The sequence below is a fragment of the Mustela putorius genome, unplaced genomic scaffold (assembly GCF_011764305.1).
Source record: "Mustela putorius furo isolate JIRA1106 unplaced genomic scaffold, ASM1176430v1.1 tig00000997_pilon_pilon_pilon, whole genome shotgun sequence".
In the NCBI taxonomy this organism is placed as follows: Eukaryota; Metazoa; Chordata; class Mammalia; order Carnivora; family Mustelidae; genus Mustela; species Mustela putorius.
The window spans coordinates 515,029-542,737 of record NW_025421527.1 but is presented as its reverse complement, the minus strand read 5'-3'; the positions used below and the strand labels follow the sequence as shown (position 1 = coordinate 542,737).

Sequence of the window (27,709 nt, the reverse complement as noted above, 5' to 3'; positions counted from 1 at the left end):
AAAAATCAGCTGGTAGTTATGGGATTTCCTTGTATCTATTTTTCTCTTGCTGCCTGTAAGACTTTCTCTTTAACTTCTGCCATTTTATCATGCTAATCTTAGTGTGGATCTGTGGTTCCTCTTGGTCTGGACTTGCTCTGCTGCCTGGGCCTGGCCATGTTTCCTTCCCCAGGTTAGGGGAGTTTTCAGCCATTATTTCATCAGCCCCTGGCTCTGTCTCCGGTGGGACCCCTGTGAGAGGAGGGTTCATGTGCTAGTTGTTGTCCTAGTGGTCCCTTAAACTCTTCTTAAGGTTTTTTGTTGTTATTCTGGCTGGATGGTTTCTGCTATTCTGTCTTCCAGATCACTGGTACATTCTTCTGTCTCATTTAATCTGCTGTTTATTCCCTCTCCTGTATTTCATTTCAGTTACTATGTTCTTCAGCTGTGATCACTTTTGTCTTACATTTTCTGACTCTTTGTTAAAGTTCTCACTGTGTTCCTCTGTTCTTCTTCCAAGTTTGGTGAACATCTTTACAACCATTACTTTGCAGTCTTTGTCAGGTAAGTTACTTACTCCCTGTTTTTATTAGTGTTTTCTTCCTGGCATCTTATCTTGTCCTTTCATTTGGAACATATTCCTCTATCTCTTCATTTTGCTTGACTTTGCATTTATTTCTGTGCATAAGGCAGATCAGCTGCCTCTCCTGATCTTAAAGGAGTGGCCATATGTGGGAGTGTGTCATGTGTAGTATGCCTGGCAGCTTGGGCAGACCAGCTAAAGCTGGAGCAGATACGGGCCAGGCTGTCCCGGAACACTCCACGCTGGGATCATCTTGGTGGGATGACGAGATCTTTAGTGGGCACATGAGCCAAGGAGTCCAAGAGTGCTCTGTGCTGAGGCCACCCTGGTAGGACATGCGGAGCTTGCATGAGCTCAGGCCTCCGGGAGGGGGACCACTGGGCCTGCTGAGTTGGGGTCACCTTGGCAAATGCGTGGAGCTGAAGTGAGCATGGGCGGGGGGAGAGGTCTCAGGGTGCTCTATTCTGGGGCTATTCTTGGCAGAGCAGCTAGATCAGGGAAGACAAGGTGTCCCTGGGGGTGCCATGCTGGAGTCACCCTGGGGGGAAGGACAGCTGGAGCTGGTGTGGTCCTGGGGTGTACTAGGGTAACCCTAGCAGGTTGGCTAGAGCGCCTGACTCAAGTTCGCACGTGAGCTATTATAATTTGATTTGGGGGGAGGGGACATAAACAGTGGTACTGGTTGGCCCTTCCAACCCCAGAGAGAGTTCAGCTGTTTCCTACCCTTTGGGCAGATGCTGTAGGGTTAATAAGTGGATTTCTTTCGCTTATAGTCCAGTTGCCCTTTAAACTGCTCTTTTCTCACTGTGCCCCACGGTTGCCAAGTGTGTGGTATCATTTCAGTGATATCCCTTCCTGCTGCAGGTCGCCACGCAGGGGTGGGGTTCCCGTCATTACCATGTCTCCGTCTGCCTCCATTCTCTGCGTGCTCCCTCTGTGGTCTACTGCGGAGAAGCTGTCCAGGCGGCCCTCGGTGTGTCCTTGGGACGAACTGCTCTGTGTGTGGGTGCAGGTGCAGTGTGTCCGTGGGCAGAGATTGAGTTCAGGGTCTTCCTATGCCGCAGTCTTAGACAGCCAATATTTTAAATGTTTTAAATACTTTAAGTTCTGCTTTTGCAACAGTCCGGTAATCTGGGTAAGGGAAAAAACCCCATTTTCTTCTGTAATTCCTCAGAGTTTAAAGCACTATGTGAATGTTGACTGACATTTTCCTTTAGAAAATGCTCCCCAGGTTTAACTGGGTACAGAAACTGGGATCTAATGTTTATAAGAGTCTGTAACAGTGCCTGGCCTGTGATCAGTGCTCAAATACTGGGAAGGAAGGAAAGTTGGTTAAAACTTGAGTTTGGTTCTCAGAGGTACGCTCAGTGATCGGATAAAGGCACAAACCTTCCCTTTTCTCTTCATGCTCCTCCTTCTTAACATACATGTTCCCATCATTCTTTCCCCAGGAGTGATACCATTTGGTCCCAGGATGCCATCTGTCTTTTGTCTCCAAACAACTCCCCAAGTTGCAGTTCTAGCCGTTTTCTCCCGCCAGTCCTTACCCCATTTCTTCCAATTGCTGCTCTTGTCCACTAAATGTCTTCCTAAAATCTCAGATGTGCACGAGACCCTCCCCGTGATGGCTGCACAGCTCACCCCTCCCCTCCTGAGGTTTTTACTCTGAGATCACCCTCTAGGAGAGGTGCCCTGGGTACTGTGTCAAAAACTGCACGCCCCACCCCCAACCACCCTCTGTGCATCGTTTTCCTCCATAGCACTTCTTCACTCTCTGTGTATTTTCTGTCTTTCCCTTCTCTCTCTTTTTATAAAAACTAAGCTCTACGAAGACAGGAATTTGTTTGTTTTTTTTAATTAAAGATTATTATTTATTTGACAGACAGAGATCACAAGTAGGCAGAGGCAGGCAGAAAGAGAGAGAGGTGGAAGCAGGCTCCCTGCTGAGCAGAGAGCCCGATGTGGGGCTTGATCCCAGGATCCTGGGAACATGAGCTGAGTCAAAGGCAGAGGCTTTAACCCACTGAGCCACCCAGGTACCCCTCTTCCCATGTTTTATTTACTACTTGATCCTCAGTACCTGGCACATGGTAGAAATTCAGTAAATATTTGTTGAATTCATGACTCTATAATGTTGAGGCATTATGTGTAATAATGCTTGTATTGTATTAGAAGAAGAAGTGGAGGGGCACCTGGGTGGCTCAGTTGGTTGGGCGGCTGCCTTTGGCTCGGGTCATGATTCCAGGGTCTTGGGATGGAGCCCCGCATCAGGTTCCCTGCTCGGCAGAGAGCCTGCTTCTCTCTCCCCCTCTCCTTGACGCTCTGCTTACTTATGCTCTTGGTCAAATAAATAAAAATATTTTTAAAAGAAGAGGGAATGAAGAAGCCAGGTGCTCACACCGATGCGGGCTATCACTGAGTGCAGCAGAGAGAAGTGCAGACTAATACTGTCTTGGTAAACCAAGAGGGTTTTTGCCACAGGTGATGTGATTTTCTGAAATGAACACTTACTGAGTTTAGAAAGAAACAATATTCCCAGCATAGTGGAATAATTATAAGAATGTATTCCGAGGCCATATTGCCTAGTAAAACCAATGTAAAAGTAATTTAAATGTAAAACAGTGATGTTCTATCTTGATTAATAGAGTAACAATCAGGGTTTTCATTTTGTTTTAACCTACGCAAGTATGAGCTGTGGGACCATCCCTGGGCATTGCAGATTGTCCGGCATCCTGGCCCCTGCCTGGTAAATTCTGGTGGTTCCTTCATCATCACCATGCCACGTGCCCTGTCAGGGTTAATGGCTTTTGTATACATTATTCTAGGCCCACACATTTTTTGTGAAATTATTGAAGATCTAAAAATTAGATAAACTTTTTCATCTGGCTCCCAGTTGCTCAGTGTCCATAACACCTGAATAATATTTAACAGAGTCTGGTGTGTCTCACAGTGAATATATGATATTCCTTCCTCCCTGCTTGTCTCCCTGCCTTTGGACACTCCCAACCCAATATCCCCGTCAGAGACACTCTGCTTTTAATTTTTTCTGGCAAAGGGCAGACATGGTGGTTACAAGGAACTCCCCGTGGTTGCCCGCATTCCTTGTGTCTCCAGAAAGACTCACGTCAGGGGCACAGCTGCGTCCGCATGTGCAGCGAGAGCGCGTGCTCTTCCGGCTGAACGGGGAGAGGCTCTGGCTGCACCTCTCACCCCCTGCTCCCCAATCCAGAAGTGCTGGACATGGCTTCAAGGAGCCAAAACTCTGTTCTGTAAGTATTTTGACATTGTTCAATAAATCAGGACATTTACATATTGGCTATAAAGGAAAAAAATCAATATTGGAGCTCTCATTTCAAGTGGGACTTGAAATGGGCCTAAAAGGATTGAGAGAATTTGACGGGATAGAGAATCTGGGTGAAGAAAAGCCAAAGGGGCTGCTTTTCCCAGTAGAGGAAAACATACCCACAGAGCCAGCGCACGGTGTATTGAGATGGTCAAAAGCTGGACTCAGGCTGAGAACCGGAGAAAAGATGGACTAGGGTTAGTGGAGTAGCTTATGGATGTTCTGGAAAGCCTATGTCCACTGTGATTCTACACCACTTCGTTGTTCACTGTCTTCCCACCTTCCTTTCCCTTCCACTACTAGGTCTCCCCTTTCAGGCTGCCCCCCCCCTTTTTTTTGCTTTTGTTTTGGTTGAAGATATCTCTTGTGATCTGTGAGTTGGTGGATTTATATCTCTTTTCCATGCCTCCCCCTACACACACACACACACACACACACACCCCGTACATCAGCGGATCCAGGCACAGATACCAGTAGCCCGTCACTGCCTGTCCGCAGCCTAGCTGACACAGAGCGAACTACCTCTTGTTAGGGTTAGCGTCTGATTCCCAGTAGAAATGTTTTATCCTGTATGCTTCTTTGCAAAGCATTGAAATCTTGTGACTTTTTAAGATTAAAGTCTCTTGTAAGTTTTTGGATCTTCTGTTTCTGGTCAAGGTTCTGGCATGTGTGTGTTAGTCACCTCCCAGCCAACAGTCTCTTGGCAGGCCATTCTGAGTTATTGTGCGTTTACAGGCTGTTCAGAATTCCACACTGCCCAGAGATTTTCCACCTCCAGTGTCCAGGCGCCTTTTCTGCTTCCTCAGAAATCAGTTTCATGTTCATATCCAAAGTCCTTCATTTCTTTTCCTTTTTATATGCCTGATTCATTTTGAATTTGAAGTATTCCTTTTTTACACCTTTTTTCTGACTCTGATCAGTGTTTCGTCTCGTTTTGCTTACTTCAGGAGGCCCAAAACAGAAGATTCCTTGTGTCTCTTGTGCAGTACCCACAGGTTGGCTGATAGAAGAGGGAGAGTGAGCTTTTACATGTCTCTCCATGCCGTTCCTTTTGGGCTGATTTTCCGCAGTGTCTGTCTTCACTAAGTACCTACCCCAAAACAGCTTAGCAGGCCTGTCACGTAACTCGGCTCTCACAAGCCCCTGGGGGGGATGTTCGCCGCCCCCCGCCCAACATTGTCCCTGTGCCTTGATGCTCTTTGGACGAGGGCACTGTGCATCCTCAGTGGAGACCTGGCCCGTGCTGCAAGCGAGCATCCGCCCGCCTTGTTCTCCTCCAGGGGCCTGTCCTCACCTGCCTCCCAGAGCCAGCAGAGCCTTCAGGTTCTCTCCAGTAGAACCTGCGCTCGTGTTCCTTATGCACAGGAGGCACAGATGACGGGCAGTGGTTAAAATGCTCCCCACAGGAGGTCACTTCCTACCCAAAGTACCCAACTTGTGTGCAGAAGGGGCTTCCTGAATTCAGCTGAGGGCATTCTCATCTTCTGTGGCAGTCTTGTGACAGTGCTGCTCGCCTCCTTGCCGCAGAGGTTGGTGCCTTGAGAAGGCAGTGAAGAACAGAACCCAGTTTTATGGCCGCCTAGATGATGCCTCGTCTGAGTCTCGTCGTTGGGCGTAAGATAACAGCGCCATTCCAGGGTGCCTGGGTGGCTCAGTCGGTTAAGCACCTCCCTTCAGCTGAGGTCATGATCTTGGGGTCCTGGGATCGATCATGACTGCCCCCCCACTCATGTGCGCACATGCGCTCTCTTTTTCTCTCTCTCACTCTCTCTCTCTCGCAGGCATATGAGCTTAATGAGTTTTGCAGATGGTTTGGGCTATATGAGGGCACCTAGTCTTGATTTTAAATTGTCATCTGGATTCCAAGTTAATCCAGAAAAGCAGTAAAAGTTAATACTGTGTATTGCATGTCTCCAACACACGTGTTTTCCATTATCTGGTCATGTATGCCCTTGTGTGCATGTGAGCATTCCTGCACTCACACACACAAACTTTTTCATTTTTCTAAAACAGGGAGTGATTCTGGTTCCAAAAGCAAATGATTGGTGTGACACCTAGAAAGCTGAGCCTGGCACACGTTCTAAATGAAATGGCTCCAAATCCATTAGCACATCGTCTCTCTTCCAGAGGGTTGCAGCTGCCTGTGTAGTTGGAAGAGAAAACACTCTGATAGGAAATACTGGCCAACTTACAGGATTCAGATGCAGTTCTCTAAGGATGAGCAAATGACTTGCACAAGGTGGTAATGTAGAAAGGTCCTGAGCTCCCCTCTGACAGCCACTCCAAACCCACAGCTGCATAAGGGCATTTCCCTCTGAAAACTAGATGAACTGCTTCTCCACCACAACGGGTAGAAAGACCCCAGACGGGCAAGAGAGGTAGACACATAGTCTTACCAAAAACCCCATCCCCAGCACAGTGAGAAACAACAGGGGAGGGTCTCACCAGTCTGGTGTTTCTCCAGAGGACAAAGAGGTTGGTGCCCCACATCAGGCATCCCAACCCATGGGATCTGCGCTGAAGAAACAAGCCCCCAAAACATCTGGCTTAAAAAAATGAATGGGGCTGATGTCCAGGAGACCCAAAGTGCTGCAGAATTTAAAGGACTCACTTTACAGTCTCACTCACCCCAAGACCCAGGGGAAAAACAGCTGTTTGAAAGTGCTTAGACCAGCTAGAAGGAAATCATTTGCTGGTCGAAAAGCTGGAGGGGCAGGGGACAGCTGAAACTCTCCTCAGAAGAGAGGCCCTGGTGATGCCAGTTTTGCCCCCTCCCAGCACACAGGCAGGTGAACTTGGATGCAGCACCATCCCCCTGCCTTGCTGAAGCCAGAGAGTGCGGGCACTGCAGCTCTGTCCTACGCCCAGGCCAGGGCAGGTGAGCGCCAGCCAGCCAGCAGTCTTCTCCCGCTCCCCGCCTCAGGCTGCTGCACTCACACAGGCACGGCGCTCTCCCGCTCCAGTCCTGAAGCCCACAGACATGCTCATTTTCCTGCTGCCTGTCCACAGCCTGCGAGTATGCCCTGCCCCCTGTCTTCCCCCCCACCACCCTAGTTAAAGCCAGCCCGTGTACATGGTCTATGCAAGGGAGGCCCCCTTGATTGCCTGGCTCTAGTGGCCAAGGGGGCTGGTATCTCTGAGCTCCATGGGAAGGTACAGTTGGGAATACAGGTCATGGCAGGCCACCACCCCTACAGCCCCACACGGACAGAGACTGAAACACAACCTTGGTCTTCTGAGGAAAAGACCTGCTATCCTGGAGCTTCGGCCTGAGGGACAGGCTTCAGGTTTCCCACACATCGAGAGGCTAATGAGGCGCTCCCAGGGAATGAAGGCCAGGAGATACCTCCTTGCACAGCCCCTTGGCCTCACTACAGCTCTGTGAGACCTGCCAGAAAGGAGCTTACAGTCCTCTGGAGCCCCAGTTACTGCAGCTGCTACCCGGCAGTACGTCCAGACTCCTGGTCTGGAGGCCGGTACGTCCAGACTCCTGGTCTGGAGGCCGGTAGCAATCACACTCAGAGCCCACAGGACTGTATCTGCTTGCATATTTTAAAAGTTGTTGGCCTGAGGGATTTTGCTTTCAACTGCCTGAAACTAGGTGCTATATGAGATTCCTCCCCCTGGGACAACTGACAGGCCTTGGCACACTCTCAACAACAGGTGCGTCTCAAGAATTAGCAGGTGCTTTAGAGCATCACAAAGTTCAAGAGACAATCAAGAGCCAGGGCAAGACTGAGTGATTCATGAGGTTCATCACGCACACAAGCTGCTCCTTCACGCCTGAGAGAGGTACCTACTCCACCTGATACAAAGAAACACAGAACCAAGTAAAACAAAGGAACAAAGAAATCTTCCAAATGAAAGAAAAAGGCTTCAATGATAGAGATAAGTAATCTTTCATTTATTCTTTAAATAAAGAATTTAAAATAATGGTCAGTTAAGATGACTACCAAACTCAGAGGAAGAATGGATGAACAGAGAACTTCAACAAAGAGAAAGGAAATATAAGAAAGTACCAAAGAGAAACCCACAGACCTGAAGAACAAAATAACTAAAAAATACATGACAGTTCAATAGTGGACTGGGTAAAACATTAAAATGATCAAGGAGCTGGAAGACAGAGCCATGGAATTCACCCAGACACAGCAGCCAAAACAAAAAGGAATTTTTAAAAATATAAGGGACCAAAGGGATATCAAGGAGAATTACATTCACTTTATAGAGTTCCCAGAAGAAAGAGAAGGGCAGAAAACTCCCTCTGTGGAGGGAAACAGACATCCAGATCCAGGAATCCCAGAGAGTTCCAAAAAAGATGAACCCAAAGCGATCCACACGAAGACACATATAATTAAAATGTCAGAAGTTAAAGATCGACCCTTCAAAGTAGCAAGGGAAAGATAAATTGTCATGTACAAGGGTAACCCCGTAAGGCTATCAGATTTTTCAGTGGGAACTCTGCACACCAGAAGTGAGTGGCAAGACATAGTCAAAGTGCTGAAAGGAAAGAACTTCCAACCAAGAATACTCATCTAGCAAGGTTATTGTTCAGAATTGAAGGAGAACTAAAGCAGTTCATCTCTACTAACCCAGCCTTTCAAGAAATGTTAAAGGGACTTCTTTACACTGAAAAGAAATGTCAGTTGTTGTAACAAGAAAACCTATGACAGTAAGAATCTCGCCAGAAAAGCTAAATCTATAGTAAAAATAGTGGATTCATTCACTTACAAAGCTAGTATGAAGCTAATAAAATCAACTGAAATTACAGTAGTTAAGGAACACATAAAAAGATGTAAAATGTGACATCCAAGACAGAATATAGGGAGGAGGGGTTAAAAATGGAGAATTTTGGAAAATGTTCAAGTTTAAGCTGACTGTTACATACTTAGGATAATGTGAGCCTCATGGTGACCACTAAACAAAAACTTAAAAACACAAAAGAAAAGGAGAAAGGAACCTAAGCTTAATACTAAAAGTCATCAGACCACAGGGAGGTAAGAAAAACAGAGAAACTACAAAAACAGCCAGAAAACACGTGACAAAATGGCAATAAGTACATACCTATCAATAGTCACTTTAATATAAACAGACTATAAATTCTCCAGTCAAAAGATGTAGAGTGGCTAAAGACAAATAAAAGGCAAAGAAGGGAACTACATAATGATAATGGGGTCAATCTATCAAGGAGATATAAATTTATAAACATATATGCACCCAACACAGGTGTACCAGATATATAAAGAGAGAAATTGACAGTAGTACTTAACATTGATGGATAGATCATCTAGACAGAAAATCAGTAAGGAATCATCAGCTTTAAATTACACACTAGACGGGATGGACTTAATAGAGAACATTACATCCAAAAGCAGCAGAATAAACATTCTTCTCTAGTACCTCTGGAACATTCTCCAGGATAGATCACATATTAGGCCACAAAACATGTCTCAGTAAATTCAAGAAGGTTGAAGTCCTTTCAGGCATCTTTTCTGACTGCAACAGTATAAAATTAGAAATCAGTTACAAGAAGAAAACTAGAAAAACTAAACAACACATTACTGAATCATAGAAGTCGTCAAAGATGAAATTTAAAAATACTGAGTAACGAAAACAAATGTAAAATCCATGAGATGGGCAAAAGAGGGAAGTTCATAATGATACAGGTTTATTTCAAGAAACATCTCAAACAATTTACACTTAAAGAAACTAGAAAAAAGAACAAAGCACAACGTTCATAGAAGGAAGGAAATAAGGATCAGAGCAGAAATAATGACATAGAGACTAAAAAGATAATGGGAAAGATAAGTGAAACTAAGAGCCAGTTCTTTGAAAAGATAAACAAACTAGACAAACTTTTAGTTAGACTCACCAAGAAAAGAGAGGGCTCAAATAAATAATTTCAGAAATGAGAGTTGATACAAAGGATCATAAGAAAATACTATGAAAAATTATATGCCAACAAACTGAACAACCTAGAAGAAATGGATAAATTTATAGAAACACAATTTTCTAAGACTGACTGAACTACAAAGAAATAGAAAATCTGAGTAGAGCAATTATGAAGATTGAATCAGTAATCAAAAACCTCCAAACAACAAAAGGATCTTGGGGCAGATGGTTTCACTAGTGAATTCTATCAAACATTTAAAGATTTAATATCCATACTTAGAATTTCTCAAATTCTTCCAAAAAATTGGAGGACGGAATGCTTTCAGACTCATTTTACCTGATCAGCATTACCCAGATACTCAAACCAGATAAAGACACCACAAGAAAATTTTAAGACAATATCACTGATAAACATAGATGTAAAAATCCTCAACAAAATATGAGCAAACCAAATGCAATATATTAAAATGATCATATACCAACATCAAGTGGGATTCATTGCAGGGATGGTTCAACAACCACAAATTAATCAATATGATATAGCACATTAACAAAGGAAGGATAAAAATCATATGATCTTCTCAAAAGATGCAGTAAAAAGTATTGGACAAAATCAAACATCCACTTGTAAAAAAACTCTAAACAAAGTAGGTATAGAAAGAGCATATCTCCCTGGGTGTTACACATAAGTGATGAATCACTAAATTCTCCTGAAACCAGTATTACACTGTATGTTAACTAGAGTTTAAATACAAATTTGAAAAGAAAGGGCGGGTTGAGTCACTCATGATTTTGCCTTGGGTCATGATCTCAGGGGTGATCATGGGATGGAGCACCTGGTCAGGTTCTGCACTCAGCATGGAGTCGGCTTGGGATTCTCTCTCTCCCTCTCCCATTACCTTTCCTGCTGCACTCATGAGCTTTCTCTCTAAAATAAATACATTTTAATTAAAAAAAAAAAAAGCATACCTCAACATAATAAAGGCCATATAAGACAAACCCACAGCTTAATGTCATACTCAACAGCGAAGAGCCGAAAGCTTTTCCTCTAAGACCAGGAACAGGACAAGGATGCCCACTCTTACACTTCTATCCAACACAGTATTGGAAGTTGTATCCACAGCAATTAGGCAAGAAATGAAAGGCCTACAAATTGGAAAGAAAGAAATAGAATTATCCCGATTTCCAGATGATATAATATTACAAAATAAAAACCCTGAAGACTCCACAAAAAAGGATTAGTAGTGATGAATTCAGTGAAGTTGTAGGATACAAGATCAATATTCAAAAATCTGTTGTTTCTGTATATGAATAATGAACTGTCAGAGAAGTTCAGAAAATAATCCCAATTACAGTTATGTTAATAACAATAAAACACCTCAGAATAAATTTAACCAGGGAGGTGAAAGACCTATATACTGAAAACTATAAACCATTAATAAAGAAATTAAAGAAGATATAGGTAAGTGGAAAGATGTTTCATGCTTATGGACTGGAAGAATTCATACTGTTAAATATCCATATTAGTATCCTACAGATTTACTGCCATTCCTATCGAAATACCAAGAGCATTTTTCACAGAACTAGAACAAGTACTTGCACAATTTATGTGGAACCACAGAAGGCCCTGAATACTCAAAGCAATGTTGAAAAAGACCAAAACCAGAGGTATCATGCTCCCTGATTTCAAACTAGAACACAAAGCTATAGTCATCAAAACAGTATTTCACTAGTGCAAAAAAACACAAAGATCAGTGGAACAGAATTGAGAGTCCATATATAAACCTTCATGTATATAGTTAATTTTTAAAAAACATATAATATTTGCTTCAGGGATACAGGTCTGTGAATCATCAGTCTTACACAACTCACAGCACTCACCATAGCACATACCCTCCCCAACCACCCTATCTGTCCAACCTCCCTCCCCTCCAGCAAGCTTCAGTTTGTTTCATGAAATTAAGAGTCTTATGGTATGTTTCCCTCCCCGGTCCCATCTTGTTTCATTTCTCCCTCCCCCCACGACCCCTCGCTGCCTCTCAAATTCCTCGTATCAGATAGATAATATAATTGTCTTTCTCTGATCAACTTATTTCACTTAACATAATACCTTCTAGTTCCATCCACATCGTTGCAAAAGGCACGATTTTGGTTTTGATGGCTGCATAGTATTCCATCATGTATATACGTACCACACACATCTTCTTTACCCATTCATCTGTTGATGGACATCTAGGTTCTTTCCATAGTTTGGCTATTGTGGACATTGCTACTATAAACATGCATGTGCACGTGCCCCTTGGATCACTACATTTTTATCTTTGGGGTAAATACCCAGTAATACAATTGCTGGGTCACAGGGTAAATCTATTTTCAACTTTTTGAGGAACCTCCATACTGTTTTCCAAAGTGGCTGCACCAGCTTGCATTCCCACAAACAGATCAAAACCACAGGTTCATTAATTTTTGACAAAGGAAGCAAGAAAGAAGGAAGAAGAGACAGTAAATGGTGTTGGGAAAACTAAATCACTACACACAGAAGAATGAAACTGGACCATTATCTTATACCATATAGAAAAATTAACTCAGAGTACATTACAGACTTGAAGACCTGAAATCATGAAACCCTCGTGTATGGCATTGTCAATCGGTGTAGCCACTGTGGACACGATACAGAAGTTTCTCACAGTCTGAAAAGAGAAGTGCCCTGTGATCCAGCAGTCCCACTACTAGTTATCTATCTAAAGAAACTGAAAACACTAGTTTGAAAAGATATATGCACCGCTGTGTGCACTGCAGCATTATTTACAGGAGCCAAGATAAGGAAACAACCTTCTCGTCCACTGACGGATGACTGGATAGAGATGTGGCGCGCGCGTGTGTGTGATATATGTATATACAGTGGAAGCGTATCTGGCCATAAAGAAGAACAAAATCTTGCCTTTTGCAATGTGGATGGACCTAATGGATGTTACGCTAATTTAAATAAGCAGACTTTGACGAAGGCATATACCGCATGACTTCACTTATATGTGGAATCTAAAGAATAAAACCTAATAAATCTAAAAAATAAAACCCAGACTCTAGAGAACAGATTGCCCCTTGCCAGCGGGGAGAGTGGGTTGGAGTAGGGAGCAAAATGGTAAAGAGATCAAGAAGTACACAAACGTAGAGTTGTAAAGTAAGTTGGGTCCTGTGGATTTAATACACAGCATGGAATACAGGTGGTAATTTTGTATTGACTTTGTGTAGTGACACACGGTGCCTAGACTTAGCGTGACAATCATTTTGCAATGTATACAAATGTGGAATCACCAAGGTGTACACCCTGAAACTAAAATACTGTATTTCATACCAGTTATACCTGTTTTTAAAAAAGCTAAAACACTTATTTTCATTGCATATCGGTAGGACTTATAAAACCAAAGTGTCCACCAAAGTGACGGTCTTAAAGAACAGGAGGCTTAGTGCATGGGGCAGCTGGCTGTTCATCCTCTCTAGTAAGGCTGGGAAAGGAGATTAGCTTTAACGGTAATAGAAGAGATTTATAAGACTTGTAATGAGAAATTAATCACCAACCGAGACTATTTTAAAAATAAAAGTAGAAATGGAGGAATGATGTCTTCCATTGGCTTTAACACAGACTATAACATCTGCTTGAGGAACTTATAATTGGTAGGTTATTGGATCCAGTAGTTATCAACTTTGGGGAAACTTTAAGACCCCTTTAAGAATCTGATGGGGCTCCTCTCCAGAAAAATGAACACACAAATAAAACTTCACATGCAGTTTCGGGGAACTTACAGACTCCCTGAAGTCTGTTCATTAGACCCTAATTTAAGACCCCCTGGATTAGGTTCTAAAGGTCATAGGTCCTAGGTCCTAAGTCCTAAACTGTGACACACTCCATGGCTTAATTTTCCCAAACATAACAATGGAATCTGAAGATCAAATGTCAAACTTTGGATTTTCTTCCTCTAGATTTCTAACACTTGGCATGTATAGTGTTGAAGTAAAAACAAAAAAATATTAATTCTACTTCTAAGTTCAGTTCTTGGTCCTAGAGAAGCCAGATATTTAATTTTAAAAGTCAGTGGCTGGCTGTAGGTCATCTTCATAAACACACAGTAAGACTAGGACTTCGCCCAGTCCCCATTCCCATTTTCGGACTCACGGGGACATGCAAACAGATGCCAGCGTTATTAAACACTCGCCTACCTTCTAACTGCCCTGCTGTGAATGTCCGGCTGGGCTTGTAGAGACTGTCTACAATCTCTCCTCAGTCTTATGCCCAAGTTTCATTGACTACAAGTTGGAAAATGGCTACCCAGAATTACAGATCAGGAACTAATTTGGCCCTCTCCCTAAAATCGAGTGTTCATCCTCTGAGGAAGAGCGTGTGTGTGTGTGAAACGTGTGGTGAGTTCCCCTGGACGTGGTACATGAGCGACGCCGTTTGTTTCCCTGCTCCCTCCGCAACTGGCCTCTAGTTCACCTGCGAGTCCTACGGCGCTCCTTCTAGTCCCAAATCAGAAACGTCCTTGTCTCTTGCACCGAGAATCAAGAGCTCTGGAATCACACACTATCCCGTGGGCAAGAGCATCATTGCCACGTCTGCACCTTGTTGTCGGTCTTTACTGTACTTCATGCTGCTAAGGCCAAGCCTTAAATTTGTAGCCGGGGGTGTCTTACTGATATTAGAAACAGTGCTGATGAGTGGGAGGCAGTGAGCGCAGCCAGAGTGTCCTGACCATGCACACGGCAGGCTGGTTCTTCTGACAAGTGTTCCTTCCCATTGCTGAAGGGGAGGGGGGCTCTGAGGTGTCTCCCCTCCGTCCTCCGCTGAAACCGTCTTGCTCTGGGCGGACTCTGCCACTGCTCCAAGACCCTCCCAGTTTGGGAGCCGGAATCTAGGAGTACAGGCCGTCCCAGCGCCTAACCCAGCTGTCGCTCTGCTCGGTGACTGATGGAGTCCCGCTGTCCCTTGAAAGCCCGTTGGCAGTTCACACCCATAAAGCTTATTTAGGTTCTCTCTGGGGTAGAAGCTTACGGTAGAATCGTACGTGCTGGTGACTGTTTATGCCTTGTGTGTCCCTCCCCACAGAGAACGTCATCAACGGGCAGGACTATGAAGTGATGATGCAGATTGACTGTCAGGTGATGGATACCCGGATCCTCCACATCAAGAGCTCGTCGGTTCCCCCTTACCTCCGAGATCAGCAGAGGAATCAAACCAACGCATTCTTCGGCTCGCCCGCAGCAGCCCCGGAAGCAGCCCACGTGCTCAGCACCATCCCGGAGTCACTACAGTAGCCTCTGAGGCCGCACATGAAAACCCGGTGGGACCCTGCCGAGCTGGCGAGCAGGGGAGAGACCTGTTCCTGTCTGCCCTCTTGGTGGCCGGCAGGGAGCTGGGGTTCAAGTGACGGTGAAAGAAGTTGTTTCTCACCATCTGCCGGAAAGCACTGACATTCAGACACGAGGCAGACCGCCTTTCTCCAGTGGCAGATGCTGCCGGCGTCCTCCGTGGCTGCCCGGTGTCGAGTTTTTCCTGTACCTTCCTCAATTGCTTTTCCTTCTGTACTTCTTTTGTGTTTAAATAGTCATCGTTAAAATAAGATCTTCTTCCCTTCTCTGCCATTTCACTTACTGACAGATTTTTATTTACAGCTGTACAGCACACTGATGTTCCCAGCAATTAAGAGTTTTTATTAATTTAAAGCCAATCCATTGTAGATATAGTGCTTATTGGAAATAGATTTCAAAACCAGAACAGTGAAAAATGTCCCCAAAAGAGTCAAGACAATTGAGAACTTTAGTAAAAGGGGAAAAAATCCCCATTGGTAAAGTTGGTCTTGGCCAGGGAATGGTGGCTCCCACCTGACCCGGTGTGTGCAGAACCGCGCGGGGCGCCGGGGGAAGGCCGAGGGCAGAGAGCGTCAGGGAAGGGCAGAGAGCGCGCGCTGTGGGAAGGAGCCGGCTCCGTTACACGCTCGAAGCGCTGCAAGTTTTGATGTGCCCGGAGCGGAGGGTGAAAGCCACGGCAGCCTTCATTTTAAGGCCCTGCAGGTTAGCGTACGTGCATGTATGTGCTCTTTCCTCGTCCGGTGCAGGTCCGCAGGGACCCTGGGAGAGACCCTTCAGCTTTGCTGTGAATCCCCACCCATAACACATAACACGATGACACCGAATTCGGCTGAGGGACAGGCAGTGTGCTGTTAAGCAGATGAGTTTTTTCTCCTCATGAGAATTGACAAGGATTTATTCCTCAAGACTGCGGACAGGCTGGCTCGCGGAGGGCATCCCACAATACAGCAAGAATTCCCAGTTTCTCCAGTGAAAAGACAATGAAGGAATTAACTTTTTTGTCCTCCCATGGTTGGGAAAAAAAAAAAAACCAAAAACAAAAAACAGCCCTACTGCATTCCCTCATCTCTCCCTGTACTCTGACTACTTTCTTCTCACTGATGTTCTTCTGCCTTCAGTTTTAAAGTGAGTCCTGTCTATGAAGCTTCACACTTTCTTGCTAGAACCGGTTCTGCAGACGCGGCTTCTTACCCTAATCTGCTTGCCCGGGTCAGCTCTCATGCCTTCCAGTCCCTGCTCCGGCCTTCCGCTGCTCTGAGCCTGAGGAAAGACCCGTCGATGCGAGTCCTGCGGGGTGCCCCAGCCCCCTTCTGCCCACGAGGGCCAGCCTGGCTCCTGAATAATCCCGAAGAAACTTCTGGATAGCGGCGCCTCTGCCTGAGCTCATCAGATGTGCTCTGAGATCCGTGTGACTTCGTGTGGCCAGCGGGCACTCTGCTGCCCGGCTCCCCAGCAATCTGGGGTTCGGCCACGTTAATGAGCCTCACTCTGCCCCCACCCCGCCCCACGCGAGCCGGTGAGAGTCCAGGCCACGCGGCCCCCAGTGCGGCTGTCAGGGCAACGTCCACATGGGAACCCCCTTCCCGGGGCCACTTCTCCTCTTATGGGCTCCGGGCCTGTCGGACAAAAGCTGCAGGCGGACGACAGCCTTCCCTCGGGAGTGTCTCCTCCCGTCCCGGCTCTTCCTACCCAATGTGTGCACCAGCCGAGCCAAGAGCCATGGCCCCAGCCAGCGGGAAGGGGGCCGTGGTCCTTCCCAAGCTGTTAGTCCACTGGAGCTGTCACAGCGGTCACAGGCACAGCCTTACGGACAGTGCCGCCTCTCCCTAGCTCCGACTGTCACCCGCACACCGTCCCTGACCGGTGTGACCGACAGTGGCAGTCATGTCCCATCTGCCCCCGAAAGACGCCTCTCCCGCGGTGGGGATGCGGGGGCCGGCAGCCTGGGAGCCGCGCCTGCTTTCTCTCCATTACCGGTTCTCGAGGGGATCATTCTGAGATGAGAGAGCAGCCTTCTCCTCAGGGTGAAGTGCCCGGAAGGAAGAGCGCAGCCATTGCGAAGCAGTCCTCTGCTTTTATAACTGCCGTCAAAGCTCACTAATTCCTGCGCGGTTTTGACGTAGTGTCTGTGCTCACACCCGTCGGCCTGCTGGGAAGGAGAAGCCGGCTCTGACTGATGAATATATTAAGCTGCTTTTTGAGTTTTAGGATAAAATTGCCTTTTGGGGATTGCAGCCTGGGATATATATCAGTATCTTAATTTATTTTTTTATTAAGTGGGATTTTGCAAGCTTGTGGGATAATTAGATACACTAGAGGAGTCAAGTCCACCCATGGGGTAGAGAACTCTGTCCCCTCTGTCCCCCGACCCCTTCGCCCCCAGGCAGTGCTGGCAGGCGCGGCCGGGAGCGGCTCTCCCACCTGCCTGTGAGCCCCGCGTGCGGAGGCTTCGTGGTGGCAGATGGTTCCTCGCGCTAACTACTGAGTCAGGCGTCGGGGCTCCCCGCCCTCCAGGCTAGCGCCCCCAGCAGAACAGACAAACGGCTCCATCAGCCTGGTTGTGTGAATAGCCTCTCTCCAAAGCTGGGATTTCTAAAAGAATCATCTTGAATCAAAAGTTTGCCATGCTTGTCATCCAGAAGCTTTCCATTACATTACTGGGTGAGGTTTATCTTTTCACAAGTACAAAAACAAAAACAATCCGTAACTGTAAAAGCTCAGAGCATCTCCGAACTTTTCTCTAAATGCCCACAGGCCCCAGCACCAAGCAGACACGTCTCTGCCTTCTCTTGTGAGCAAGAAGCAGCCACGGAGGTATTTGAAAGCAGAAATGTTATGAGTCATTCTTGAGTGGGAATAAACAGGACTTAGAAACAGACAAGCAACTTGGGATTCAAACTGATTTTTCTATCCTTTTTAAAGAGACACTGTCCCAACAAACCTTCCTGGCTTGACTCTTCCACCCCAGGCATGAGCCCCCGTCGGCACAGCAGCGACCCCGATGAGACAGCCATGGCTGTGGCCTTTGGTGCGATGGAAACCAGACCCCTCTTCAGCTCCTTGTGACATTTGCACTAATTTCTGGCTCTTGCCCTCTCACTCAGCTCAGGTTATAAAACTTGACAGAAAAAAGAGCACAGGGAAAAACCCATATTTGACTTTCAAACACTGAAAAGTCTCCAAATGACTTCTACTTTCAGCTACATAGAAGAAGTCACCCCTTTTCACCAACGAGCCAGAGTCTGACCCCATGTCCCCTGCAGCCTGACCTCAAGGACAGTTTCCACCTAGTTAAGCTCGGTCCACTGCACTCACATGGGCCGACTCTGCCTCCGGCAGGAGATTCCCAGGAACTGAACTTTGAATGAAGCCTTTCATCCCATTGGCTGTTTCATGCACATTCACCTCTCAAGATCACTTCATGCTGGAATCGACAGATGCTTATCACCACCTCTGCATCCCCACATTTTTACAGAATGCTACTTTTGTCCTTCCGGAGTCATTCTGATTTACAGAAATTAGGATCTTTGCTGCTAATATGAGCACTAATTATATCACATACCTTAGAAACAAGAATAAAGCCTAAAGAAAGCAAATGGGAGAAATTCTCGTTCCTACCCCTAGTCACATTGGGGGAGGGGGGCAACTTCTGTGTCCTCTACTCCTAGAGGTTGTGGTTGATTTTTATTTTCTAGAGAGAGCACTGGGCTACCCAAACACGTTGAGTCCAGATGCAACCGTGCACGTAAGAGATGCCGTTTTCTCCCACCTGACACAGAAATCAGAGTGGAGCCTGTTAACTTATATTTTTAGTGACTAAGCTTAAAACAACGTTTATTTTAGATAAGTCTAGAGCTTTGAGCAGCTTGTTCTAATAGTTGTGTTATCTGTCGGATTATGAAAAGACTGACAAAGGCATCGTGATCAGGAAATTTGTTCCTGGGTGTGAATCATGTCGTGGCTAGCCACTGCCAAATAGTGGACACTGGTCTTGACATAGCAGTTTGCTGACTTTAAGCATAAGAGACTTATAATAATGCCACATTAAGAGACTTAATTATATTAGTTTGGGGAACCAAGGAGTAAATAAATCATAGTTTGTCATCTGCCAGGGTCAGCAGACAGCACCGCTCGTAACCACTAGTTAAACCAAGAGGCTTGATCTAAGTGGGGGGCCACCCCAGAGAAAGACCGGCGGGGTGACGTCTTCACAGTCAGGGTCTATCAGCCCATTCAACTCACACTCAGCCCTAACTGCCAGGTCAGTCATCTAGATAAGAGGGGAAAGAACTTTAGATAAAAGCTCCCAGGTACTACTGGCCTTAAGACACCAGTTTCCTGTTTCTCATCATGTTGGCAAGCGTGGCTGGGCTAAGACCATGTGCTTCACCCCGGAGCCATAAGAACCCAGGGAGAGAGCGTCCACCAAGCCTTCCACCAGGATTTTCCTTCTGAGGCTGCATCTGCGCTAAATGAAGAGCAGTTAAAGGTGAGGAGGAACAAGGCGCCATCCTCTCCTGCGGCAGCTGCGTCGGTTTACTGTGCATCAAGAAACCGTGACAACAGACTTAACGCGGTTGTAAGCAAGTCTTCACAATGCAATACTTGTTCTTTGTCTAAGATTCAAATAAAGAATTTTTAAACTTGCCTTATTTTGTTCTGTATATATAGAGAAAAAAAGACCCCAAATGAATCTGGAATGTGAAGAGATGAGTAATGAGAAGGGAAACCTAAAATGGCTTGTGGCCTGTTACTGTTTAGATGAAAACAATAGAACTCTTTTCCACTCTCCCCCCACCCCAGCCTGGTTAAGTAAAAGTTTCCTTTATTGTGTCCAGATATTTCAACTACAATCTTACCAAGGAGAAAGATTTGTCTAAGAACAGCTACTTCATCCTTCTCCATCAGGAACCTGGGTTACTCAGTCATGTCACAGGCGTCTTCCTAGCTTGGAATGACCAATGTCACCATGCAGGCCGCCCGTCCTGCAGACTGCCAGCAGAGTCCGTCCACAGGTGATAAGTGCGGGCATTCCCTGGGTGCCTAGTGTTTGCATCAAACACTGCTCTAGGCTCACTAGTCCCGCTATCCTGTTCCCGTCCTCCCAACAACCCTGTCCCTACCGCTGACTAACCAGTATCTGGACCCAGGCAATTCCACTCCAGCACGTGGACTCTGGCCACCATACAGTTCCACCTCCAGAGTCCCAGATCTCGTGTAGGTCCTGCCCTGAGGGAGCTCACAGTTGGCCTATGGAGCCAGATACTTCTAGAAATACACCAAATGAATAACATCAGGGTTCTCTCAGACACAAAATTACATGTGTTTCCAAAGACACTGTAACAGACCTCTTTGGAAAAAGACCTCAAGTCCCCTCTTCTGCCAAGAAAGCCGACACTGGAGGAAGGGCTGAGCAGCAGAAAAGAGAAAGTGGGACTGAGCCACAGGCTCGGTCTCTGGGTGCTGGAGCTGTCATGTGTAAATCCCTCTTATCGTCCCAAACCTTCTGTAAAAGGCTGCTGCACACACAGCTGTATGTCAGTGTTGCTCGGGGTTGGGCGGGGGGCGGGTACGGAGAGGATGCTTGCCGTGGAACTAGTGATAACAGGTCGCAGACAGTAAAACAGGATGATTCAAAACCCAAGAGTCTGTGAAGCCACAGAGGGGATCCGGGAAATCCATCTTCCTCCCCCAACCAAATCCTATGCGATTTGGGCCCCCGCTCTGTGTGTGGGATACAATTTAAGCCAATCTGTGGATCTCAAAGGAGAACCACTGCTGACATCTGGGTTGAACCAGACACGGTGCCACCAACAGAGGGCTCGTCTCACACGCTCTGCGATGGGTCTAACTGTCCTTCTCGGTAGAAAGGCAGACCGCTTCCGGTGCTTTGTTTACTCTTTGGATCGATGGCCTATTTCACTCCATCACACCCATCTGGTGTATCTGCCCACAAACATGGGCAGAGAATCCGCCCCTCGGTTCATTTCCTAACAGCTGACCCATGCTGAAGCACGCATGCCAGACTGGCCCAAGCATTTACCAACATTAGGTCATCAGGCTTCACGGCAGCCTTATGACATATGTGTGTACCACCACTCATGTGTTCCAGATAAAGGAAATTGGCACAAAAGGATGAAGGAACTTGCCCAAGATCTTACAACTAGCACATACCAGAGCTTGATTTTAAAGCCACATTCCTTCCACTACGCCACAAAGGAAGCAACAGGAGACGAGGTAGACAGGAAGAAACCGAGCCACATATCACAGGCAACCAGGGGTTGGAGGTATGTTCCGAGAGCTAAGATGCAAGATCCAACAGTGCCGGTGGGTTTTCTGCAAACTCCATCCCCCTAAAGCCACGTGCTCAGTGCTGGCTGTGTGCGGAGCCCACAGGGGGCTATGCCCGCTTCTCCTGGACCTCAGTCCTTGTGGTCTGCATCCTGGATGAGCGACCCAGTGGGGTGAAGATGAGCTGGGTGCTCCCATAATTGAAGGCACAGATGACCTTCCCACCCTACTCACGTCTAAGAGGAACATTCAGCCTTGTCCCCAGGCTGCATCCACTGCCTACTCTCTCCATCAAAGCTCTACCCACGAGGGTTTGACTGCTGAATTAACTTCTAGTATGGATACTGACTATAAGATGGGAAAAGATGCTGCTGTAAGAGAGAGCTATTGTGCAGCTCCAAAACATTTCCAAAACGAAATGTTTTCGTCTAGTACAAAAGGACAGATCTTTAAAAGAGATACAACATGGCCATATGAAGAAGTGGGTCATCTGGTCAGGACAACTATTTGCAGCACTGTGTCTCCTGAAAACTGTGCTCATTTAGGTGGGGGGCCTTGGGGTGCTAACCAGAAAACCCCACAACTATAAGGTGTTCCCTGTTGACACTATAGCCCTCTGCAGGAGAGTGTCAGCTGGTTACAAAGGAAGAACAGAAACCCAAAAGCCAGCCCTGAATCATTTCATCCGTGTCCTGCTTGACTCTCGAGGCCTCCAGGGTTATCTACACTGCCTGAGCACCCAGCGGAATGTGCATTCTTGGGCTGCATTTCAGCATAGGCCATGGCGAATAGGTGGTGGCCCCGGAATTTAAAACTTCGCTACAGACTCTAAGTGTTGGCCCAGGCTCAGACACGTATCACCGATCTGTGGGAAACAGTACAACGAACCAGACAATATCCTTGTCCTCAAAGACATGTGACTGACGTCTCCTCCCCAGGTCCATGGGGTCACCCCTCTATTCCCACAGAAAAATAAAAAGAATTTCCAGAAGAGGGTAAGATTTCTGGATAGCCTGCAAAATTAGTTTATTTAGACACAGGCTGCTCTCAGGAGAGCTTTGGAATGGAAGATTCATCGGCCGGTGCCTTTGTCACAGCCACAGAGCTCACCCACTCACTTGGCTGCTGGTCCTAGGACATAAAAGAATGCACTTCACCACACTGTCTCTGGTTTCCTGGCGGTACTAGAATTCTCTGCTAAGTGACTTGTTCACATCAGACCCACACATCGCCCCCTCCAGCCTGGCAGCCTGGAGGAAGGCAGAGTTACCGCAACCCCCTTCCACTAGCCTGGGTGTTTCCATCAAACCTCAGCAGGAGGGGAACTGGAAATTCGTCTTAATTTGAACAGTATGAGCAGGAAAGATGCTGAAACATTTAACCTCTTGTTAAATGGCTCTACGGGTCACCAGTCAGGTGAGCCCAACTAGCAGCACGTTCCAGCCAGCAGCATATTTGGGGTTAATTCCGTCTCCCCGAGATTTATAGCCTGGTACAAGTCAGCAAAGCATGAACAGTCCAAGGAGGGAAAAATCTCCTCTTAGGTAGATGGAGGGCAGGGGGCTTCCAGAGCCACATCTCGTCCTCTCCTTCCCAAACTCACCCCTGCAATGGCTTGTGCACACCCACGCCCCCCGCGTGACAGTGAGCTCCAGAGTGCCTGGAAGGCTCTCCACGCCCAAGCCACTGCTGTGTCCCCAGTAGAGCCAGAGTGCTTAGAACAGGGCACTTTGGGGCATTTTAGGCTAAATCTGTTGTTGAGTTGAAGTATTGAGCATTTAGAAAGCGATGGACAGACTTTGCCTTTCCTGGAGTGCACATGACAGACTGGCATTTCTTGCCTGTTTTGGCACCACACACTCGCGACATCGCCCTACAAGGAAGCAGTCACGGAGCCCGTGCAGAGCAGGACACCTGCTGCCGGTGCTGGGCCAGGACGCCAGGATGCGGGAGAGCCTGCCTTCCTTCAACAGAGGAGGCCACTGTGGCAAGCTGGAAGGGAACCTCGGAAGAAGCTGCAGACTGTGGGTCTGTGGGGGCGACCTCCATTCTGCAGCACTTGGGAACTTGCTAGAAATACCACCTCTCTGGCCCTGACCCAGACCTTCTGAGTCAGACTCTGAGGCTGGGCCCAGCAATCTGTGTTTTCACAAGCCCTCCAGAGGGTTCTGATACGAGTTTGCGAACCACCCATGGAGCTGCCTGTCGGGGGAGGCTGGAGGAGGGAGGGCGGCAGGCTTCTGCCAGACCCCGACCTTCCCAGGCTGCCATCGCCAGGGCTTTTAAGGAAACACCAGGAAAGAATTTCCTGCTGTCACTCCCTTTCTGAAAGTCCACGGGGGTCGCAGCTTGAGCCTCCCCAGCCTCCCACCCGTGGTCGCATCATCTGGCCTCGCCATCAGCTACAGCCCGGGAACCAGGCCCAGGCCCCTCGTCCCAAGTGTGCCCTCGGTCCGTCCACAAGCCCAGGGCTCGGGCTGCGAGACACCGAGCTGGAGACCTGCCTCCCTACAGATCCGAGGCTCTCCTAGGGACCGAGCTCCTGGGCCCGCCACCTCATCCACTTGGACCCAGCACCCTCCGCTGAGGAAGGGAGAGCCCCCGGAGAAAATGCCCCCTGATCCCCCTCCGTCACAGCTCTGAAGGTCTGCCTGTGCCCCACACGCCACGAGGCTGGCTGGGGCTCCAACCCGCTCCGGCACATCGCTCAGTTCCTGGTGCCCACACTTCGCACACTGGAATCACCCGGGGACCTTTAAAACCTGCCGCCGCCTGGCCCACACCCTCAGACGTTCTGACTTCATGGGGACAGGCTGTGGCCCAGCTTGGCGGTGGGTGGGTGGGTGGGGGTTGCTACCATTTCCCCAAGGGATTCTCATGTGCAGCAAAGTTTGGGAACCAACAAACACTGTCTTTGGAAGCCAAGACCTAGTTCGCCTTCTAATGCTTACAGAGCAGCATGCAGCCCTCGAGCTGGAGGGCAGAGCAGGTTCCAGGGAAAAGAATGAAGTGTGTCTGGATCGTCAGAGGCCAGACTCAGCAAAGAGCTGGTCAGGAGAGGAGGGGCGGGAGGGAGGGCAGGGAGGTAGGGGTGGCGTCTGGTGAACACTGGATTCGCTAGTGGAGATGATGTCAGACATTCCTGTGATGTTAGAACTGGGAAACGCGTGAAAAGACCAGGGCGGTGAAAATGGAACTTTCTGTGAAATGGCATATTCTTGGAAGGAGAGGGACCGGGGAGGAGAAGGGCCAGACCAGAGAGGGCACCAGAGGCCAGCTGGCTCCCCGGCCTTGACGTACGAAAGAGAGATGGTCTGGGTTGCCCTGATGAGCGGGTGCGGGAAGACCACTGCTGACCCAGAGGAGCCTGAAGCCACAGAGGAAAGATGAGGCAGGAGGGAGAGAAGGAATCACACTAATGCTGGGGTTGACCCAAACCCACCCAGCTCTGGCCACGCGGAGGGCTCTGGGAAAAGGCTGAGTGGACAGCTTCTCTCCACAGCAGCCCCTCGGGAAGGGAAGGGATACGGCGGATGACATGATTCCCCTTCCTCCTCCTCCCGCCCCCAGCTCTGCAGGCCTCAAAGGAAGCCAGACCCGTCCCCCGGGAGTCTTCAGGCCGAGAGACAGCCCAGACAGGCATAGGCCTCTGGCTCCTGTCTTGGGGTGCAGGTCCCCTATCTGAGGCCTGGCCCCAGCCCCTCATTCTTAGATCTCACCCCGATGGCTTCCCTCCAGGGGAGCCACCCAAATATGAAGTCACAGAGAGAAAAAGCCTTGCAGACTAAACTGAGAAAAATTACACAGGCTCTTAGATTCGTGGGTGAAAGGCTTTCCACCTGCTTTGCACAATCAGGAGACTTCCCGAGCCCAGGTGTGACCATACCCCACGTGCTTGCAACGAGCACCCGCAGAGGAAACACACGAAGCAGCCGCACGACGTAGCCCCTGCGAACCGCACGGAAGGCGGGCAGGAAGGTCCTGTCTCTGCCAGTGAGCTGGTCGGGGCAGCGCAGGCATGAAGACCCCACTGCCCCGTGGGGGGATCCACGCTCTCCCCCACCGGGCTGCCTTCCTGAGGGTGTCAAGAGAGAGGCTGTTGGAGCTCCAGGAACCATCTGGGGTTACGGAAACTGATCTCAACATTAAGCACTTCAAGATGTCGACTGGTCCCCACTAGTCAGTGTTCCTTCTCCCTGGGCACCAGCCCCACCATGCCAGGCTATCTGCCCCTGATGCCTCGGCTCAAGCTGTTCCCTCCCCCGGAGGGGCTTGCCAGCTTACCCGGAGGAGCCCGGGATCCCCACAGTCACCTCTGAGACCGTCAGAGCTTCCAGTTGGCAGTTTCCTGTGGGAGCACGGCCAGGGCCTCAGCTCTCCACTTCCTTGAAGACTTCCCTCTCCCCCTCTGCCTCCGTCCACCCCGACCACCGGCCTGGCCTCACCAAGGAGCAGGAAGTGGATTGGCGGATTGGCCTCCCCCGGCCACAGATTGCCCCTCCCTCGGGGTGGGGGGGGGTGGGCAGCAGCGGCAGAAAGCCGGAGAGCAGGAGCCCACCACAATGGTCTTGTGCTTCGGGGAGAGGAAAGAAGGGGAGAAGGGGAGCCTCTTGGGACCCCAGGGTCAGGAACCCATCCCCTCCAGACCCCTATGGGCAGTACAGTCTATCCTTCAGGAATGCCATGACCCCGACGGCGCCCCCGTGAAGGCTGTCTTTTCTAGAAATGCAACACGGAGGACAATGGCCCCTCTGAAACAGAAGAGCCATTGTGAGACAAAGATGTCAGAATGGGACCAAGGTCTTTATTCCACTGCTGACAGAGCACAGTGGGCTGGAAGGGCCAGGGTGACTGAAGGGCAACTGTGGCCTAAGGGTCATAGGTCCTTCTGTGTGACCAGAATGGGGCTCTCTGGTGGCAGCCTATACATCAGTACATGCGTGCACCCCTCTGAGCCAGGCCCCGGCCCAGTTCCGACAGGGACACAGAGCCGTCCTCTAGCAGCAGCCAGGCTGGTGGAAACGCACGCAGGCCTGGGTGATGGGGGTGTGCTAGGACGCAGGCGAAGAGGGAGACGACGAGGATGGGCGCCGCCCGGGGTGAGCCAGGGAGGTCTTCATGAGGGCGGTGGCTTTGAGGTAAGACCTTACTTGTGGGGAGAATTCCCACAGGTAGTGACTGGGGAGGGTCACCCCTCAGGGCCTTGCGGGGGGGGTGGTGGGGAGCAGCCTGAGCTGGGGCAGGGAAGGTGAGCTCCAGCCAGTGTACCCTCTTGTGTGGGGGCCTTTTGTGCCCAGTGGGGGCACACCCGCTGGAAGATAACTTCCTGACTCTTAGAGCGCCACTGTGATGCTGAGAGTGGTTTTGAACAGCCCCGAACTGTTCCTGGAGCTTGGATGGCCCTATCTCAGCAAAGTCATACTCTGAGGAGTTTCCTAGAAAGAAAGAAAGAAGGATCAACCTGCCGAAAGTGAGCGTGTTTCACCGCAAGTTAAGAGAGTTGCTGTTCTCCAACAACCAGACATGCCTCACGGGTCAAGTGGCCCTGGGGCCCAAGGATTCCTTCCATGACACTTTCAACAAGAGCCTTTCTTGACTTGAAAGGTCTTAAGCACCCTCCCAGTGGCCCTTTGGCAAGAGGAAAAGCTAGCGGAGTTAACCTTGACTAAGCCCTACTCTGAGACCTTCTTCCCAGCCATGGCTGGTGGACAAGGGATCAATGCAGTCAGCCGCCATGCCCAGCGCGACAGAGGAGCTGAAAGCTTGAACAAGCTGGTGCGCACACGGGTCCTCAAGCTCAGGGACCTCGGCAAGGCTGCCACCGTGGGGGGCCATGGACAAGATGAGTGAGCAGTGGGAAGCAGGAGCTCAGGCCCCACAGGGAGGAGAGGATGGAATTTCCTGAATTTTCTGTCATGGTCCTGGGAGGACTGTGGTACCTCCCCAAATCACTTTGGGACACATGCCGTGTCCTTGCCACCAGCTGCTCTCCATCTGAGCCAGCCTGGAGGAGGGACCCGAAAGAGCCTAACACCTAGACATCCCTGGTGACACCCCCTTCCGTCGACCGGGTCTCAGGGTTCAGGGGGGAAAAGCCAATGTCTTGTGGCGGGTGGAGCTGGATAATTCTGAGGGCAGCGGGCGGACTTTCCGACTTTCTAGCCAGCCCTCGCTTTGCCTCTCCAACCCTGTAATGAGGCGGCTATGTGACTCTGGGAAGTTCACCAGAGTTTTCCGGCCTGTTCCTGGCACCTGCT

The 27,709-nt window shown here is 48.6% G+C and overlaps 1 protein-coding gene across 1 annotated transcript in view; it reads left to right on the top strand.

The window, feature by feature from the left end:
- ATF6 (activating transcription factor 6) overlaps window positions 1-19,809 on the top strand; it is a 210,914-nt gene extending 191,105 nt beyond the window's left edge. Inside the window, exon 17 of the mRNA XM_045086531.1 lies at window positions 14,899-19,809. Coding sequence (XP_044942466.1) covers window positions 14,899-15,107 — 209 coding nt within the window. The 3' untranslated portion in view covers window positions 15,108-19,809. The remainder of the gene's footprint in view (window positions 1-14,898) is intronic.
- Window positions 19,810-27,709: the final 7,900 nt, after the last annotated feature.